The following is a 5,117-nucleotide window of genomic DNA, read 5'->3' as shown; positions in this document are numbered from 1 at the left end:
TGCTGGCTCGGGGTGACCCAGCTTTTCTCTGACCCCCTCTGTTCCCCTCCTCTCAAAGCCCTATTGGGAAGAGAAAGTGGACACCACCTTCTCCCACCGTCCCGCCCCAATCCAAGTCTTCCAAGTGTCTGAGGTCGATAAGAACACCGGGACCGCCCCCCTGCCCGGCTTTTCGGCCTGGGAGACAGATGGGGGGCGGGGCCCATCCCAGAGAGGGCGGAGGAGGCCCTGGGTGAGGAGGAAGGGGGGTGAGAACTGAGAGAATCTGAATCGCGAGGCGAAGGGGACTGGGAGGAGGTCTAGGAGGACTCGGAGCCCGGGGGAGGAGGAGGGAGTAGCCCTGCGCCAATCAGTGGTGCCGGCCTGGGAGGTTGCTAGCGGTATCCACGTAAATCAAAGGGCGCGGAGCCAATGGGAGGGGGCGGAGGGGGCGGGGCCCAGGCGCGTGCCGCTGCGAGCCGGCGCTGCCAAGAGAGCGGGAGAGAGCTGGAGAGAGCAGGGAGAGGGGGGAGCGCCGAGCTAGTCAGAGAGTGAGCGAGAGCGAGAAGGAGGGAGAGGAGGAGAAAGAGAGCGAGGGCGCGCGGGCGGGCGGGAGGCGGCGGCGGCGGCGGCAGCGGCAGTAATAGCAGGAGCAGCAACAGAAGGCGTCGGAGCGGGCGTCGGAGCTGCCCGCTGGGGGAGAGAGAGGAGAGAGAAAGAGCGAGCGACGAGAGGGAGCCCGAGGCGAAAAAGTAACTGTCAAATGCGCGGCTCCTTTAACCGGAGCGCTCAGTCCGGCTCCGAGAGTCATGGCGACCGCAGCGTCTAACCACTACAGCCTGCTCACCTCCAGCGCCTCCATCGTTCACGCCGAGCCGCCCGGCGGCATGCAGCAGGGCGCGGGGGGCTACCGCGAAGCGCAGAGCCTGGTGCAGGGCGACTACGGCGCGCTGCAGAGCAACGGACACCCGCTCAGCCACGCTCACCAGTGGATCACCGCGCTGTCCCACGGCGGCGGCGGGGGCGGCGGCGGCGGCGGCGGGGGGGGCGGGGGCGGCGGCGGGGGAGGCGGCGACGGCTCCCCGTGGTCCACCAGCCCCCTGGGCCAGCCGGACATCAAGCCCTCGGTGGTGGTGCAGCAGGGCGGCCGCGGCGACGAGCTGCACGGGCCGGGCGCCCTGCAGCAGCAGCACCAGCAGCAGCAGCAGCAACAGCAGCAGCAACAGCAGCAACAGCAGCAGCAGCAGCAGCAACAGCGGCCGCCGCATCTGGTGCACCACGCCGCTAACCACCACCCGGGGCCCGGGGCATGGCGGAGCGCGGCGGCTGCAGCGCACCTCCCACCCTCTATGGGAGCGTCCAACGGCGGCTTGCTCTACTCGCAGCCCAGCTTCACCGTGAACGGCATGCTGGGCGCCGGCGGGCAGCCGGCCGGGCTGCACCACCACGGCCTGCGGGACGCGCACGAAGAGCCGCACCATGCCGACCACCACCCGCACCCGCACTCGCACCCGCACCAGCAGCCGCCGCCCCCGCCGCCCCCACAGGGTCCGCCTGGCCACCCAGGCGCGCACCACGACCCGCACTCGGACGAGGACACCCCGACCTCGGACGACCTGGAGCAGTTCGCCAAGCAGTTCAAGCAGCGGCGGATCAAACTGGGATTTACCCAAGCGGACGTGGGGCTGGCGCTGGGTACCCTGTATGGCAACGTGTTCTCGCAGACCACCATCTGCAGGTTTGAGGCCCTGCAGCTGAGCTTCAAGAACATGTGCAAGCTGAAGCCTTTGTTGAACAAGTGGTTGGAGGAGGCGGACTCGTCCTCGGGCAGCCCCACGAGCATAGACAAGATCGCAGCGCAAGGGCGCAAGCGGAAAAAGCGGACCTCCATCGAGGTGAGCGTCAAGGGGGCTCTGGAGAGCCATTTCCTCAAATGCCCCAAGCCCTCGGCCCAGGAGATCACCTCCCTCGCGGACAGCTTACAGCTGGAGAAGGAGGTGGTGAGAGTTTGGTTTTGTAACAGGAGACAGAAAGAGAAAAGGATGACCCCTCCCGGAGGGACTCTGCCGGGCGCCGAGGATGTGTACGGGGGGAGTAGGGACACGCCACCACACCACGGGGTGCAGACGCCCGTCCAGTGAACTCGAGCTGGGGGGAGGGGCAGAGCGCGGGGCTCCCCCTCCCCTTCGGTCCTTGGCCCTTTCCCGGCCCTCTTGTTCCCTCTCTAACTTCTGATTGTTCTTTTATTTTTAATTATTATTTCCCCGTCCCTGAAAAAGAAAAAAAAAATTAAGGAAAAAGGAAAGCAACTAAGACACTGGACTATCCTTTAAAGGTAGCAGGTGTAATGATGTGTTTTGACCTTTGCAGGCGAGTAACCAGGCAATGGAGTGGAGTGTCTCCTAGAGAGAGTGAGGAGAGTGTGTGATAGATAGAAAGAGAGAGAGAGAGAGATAGAGAGATGGCAAGCACTGAGATAAATACCTGGCATAACTAAATAAATTACCAAAAAGGAAAAAAATGTCCACCAAACCATGATAAACACAAAACGCAGCTTCCTGATGCTTGGAGTTGGCACATGCTGCTGTGTTTATTTGATGTGGATTCCCATCAGGAAAGAGGAAAAAATACACACTTTCTCTGATATAGGCAAAATTTAACCACATAAATTTGCACTGCAAGAAAATCGAAGTTTACATGAACAAATTCATGAACATATTTTCTCTTCACCCTACCGTTAATTTGGGAATTGCCGTTTTGGGGGATTTTGTTTTGTTTTGCTTTATTCATCTGAGAGAGTTGAAGCCAGCTCTTGGCCACTCTCCCTTTCTAATGTTCTTGTGTTGCCCCTTGTTCTTACTGTTTGTGAACTTTGGTTACCTTCAGATTCCCCTTATGTGGGTGTAACATCTATTTGTTCCTCTTACCAAAGCAAAATGATTGGCTTCATACAAAATAGATAATTCTCTGCTTTCAGGAAATGTGCATGGTCTACCTGCTTTGTCCAAGGCAAGGATCCAGTTTGGAATATAAAAATAAGAGTCAAGCATTGGTTGTTGTTATCAGCCACAAAGTAAACTTCATTTTCAGGCAGTGTTTCTGGGGGAGGTTATGGAGGGAAGAAAAAAGAAAAATCGATAGTGAGTGACTGATTGCTTCATTTTATCAGGCGGGCCCATTGTGAAAGAGCTCAGAGGAAATGTGGAGGTTAAATATATTCCCAGAGTTGTCCAGCAGAAAGAAAGTGGCACTTTGAAGAGAACTAGGGAAATATATAGCTTCAGATATCCCTATATAGTTCTCTACCTTCAGTTTTAATAACAATTACGAAGAATTATTTGTGCTGACAGCAGCAGTAAACTTTGTTTCTCTAATATTTTTTTACATTAAAAAATGATCCAGGAACTTAATAGTGTATGCACAAAACTGTGTTTTTTAACACACAAATACCCACAGCATACACAGATGATCTCCACAAAGTAAACAGGTTTTGTCTTCACTAGCTCATTTGTTTATCAAGTCATATTTAGGGTCCCACACCCTCTTTTCCTGTAATTTATTGCAGAATATACCACTTTGACTCGGACAGCTTTCTGCCCCCTCTTTCACTAAGGAAGGCAAATGAAGTGGGGAAAAAAATGCCATTTTCAATCCTTCCTTTCTCCCCTTTGTTAATAGTTTTAAGTGCATTTTTGACCTTATCTTGATGGAAAATGGTTAACTCAAACACAAAAGACTCTACTGGAAAGTGTAGGTGAAAAAACTTGTAACTGTATTGAAAATAAATACCATTAAACTGTGATCAGTTAAAATTTAAAAGAAAAATCAGCACAAAAGGGCGCTAAAAGGGAAAACACTTTTTATTAATCTTAAAAGTTTGGGGGTTTTTTTCCAGTTAGGTATTAGATAAATTTTTATTTTAAAAAATGAAATTCTCACTACCATAAAATTATGGTTCAGCATCAGATTAGCATTGCACTCAGTAGTCTTTAAGGTTTTAAGAAATATGCTTTATATTGTCTTTTCAAACACCTGTGATTGTTTCATTTTCAATGTTTTTGCAAGATAAATGGTGACTTATAATGGGCATATTTATTTGCCTGTATTTCATTTCCCCCAATGAATGTCACAAGGAGATGGGCACGGAGCTGCTTCTGGTGCGTCACGCTGCTCGTTCCTGAGGTTTGGGGACTGGCCTTTAGTGAAGCAATCCAGAGCAGGGCAAATAGCTACTGGTAAAGGGAGGAAATGAATTTTCAGATACTTATTACCAAGTAGGTAAGGTCAGAAGCTGGAGTTCAGAGGATGTGTCTACAGCTTCTCTGACTCTTATAGGTTTATTAAGATGAAAGTTACCACTGAACCTTACCACTATGTATATATGTTTAATATCTGTCTTTTGAAATGCAGAAATAGTTTAAATGTTTCTTTGTCTATTTTTCTTTTTTTTTAATGCTACCCAGGGAAATATTTTCATATCATTTTTAAGTGGCCTGCCTCAATGTATATTTATTTCTTTTGAAGCAAAAAGGTTCTGGAAACTGTTTTTCTGTAGCTTTAAATGAATAGGTGAGCAAAATCTATATGGGATGTAATTTTTTTGTTCAGTCTCTTAAAAAATACTTTGTTTTGGTACATTTGGTTGTGCTTGTGGGGAAAAATAAAAACGCAGAGATCCTTATATATTTATGTTAAAGTAATATTTTATTATCTACATAAAACAGAAATGCACAATACCTTCATAGTTTGTTCTAATTATTGAAATATCTTTATTTTATTTTTAAAGATAGTGCCAAGTTTTAAGGGGGAAAAACCCTAGACCTTAAATTGACTGAGTTGAGTTGTGTGTAAAACACTTCCCTTCCTTTATACTTCATAAAGTTTTGGAATAAATTTTATGCATATACCGCCAGATTTCATGTTCATAACTTTCAGAGGCTTTTTTTTTTTTTTTTTTTTTTTTTTTTTTTGTAATGGAGACTACTGGTCTAATTCACTTTTCTTTGCAAAAACTATCAGTCCCAAATCTTTCAGCCACTATGCCTGTAGCATTAAATTGAAATGGTCATTGGGTTTGAGCTTCAATTTGTTTGCCATTTCATGGTCCTACAAAGAGATGTTTGTCCCCTTTAAATATA

The 5,117-nt window shown here is 49.1% G+C and overlaps 1 protein-coding gene across 1 annotated transcript; it reads left to right on the top strand.

Moving 5' to 3' along the window:
- The first annotated feature begins 480 nt into the window (after positions 1-480).
- POU3F2 (POU class 3 homeobox 2) lies at positions 481-4,715 on the top strand. The gene has a single exon (XM_039467600.2). It carries the CDS (start codon positions 789-791, stop codon positions 2,118-2,120), a length of 1,332 nt encoding a protein of 443 aa, XP_039323534.1. The 5' UTR covers positions 481-788; the 3' UTR covers positions 2,121-4,715.
- The last annotated feature ends 402 nt before the right edge of the window (positions 4,716-5,117 follow it).

Source organism: Saimiri boliviensis, chromosome 4 (genome assembly GCF_048565385.1).
Source record: "Saimiri boliviensis isolate mSaiBol1 chromosome 4, mSaiBol1.pri, whole genome shotgun sequence".
Lineage (NCBI taxonomy): Eukaryota > Metazoa > Chordata > Mammalia > Primates > Cebidae > Saimiri > Saimiri boliviensis.
Note: the sequence above shows the minus strand (reverse complement) of the source record. Positions and strands in the feature narration are given on the sequence as shown.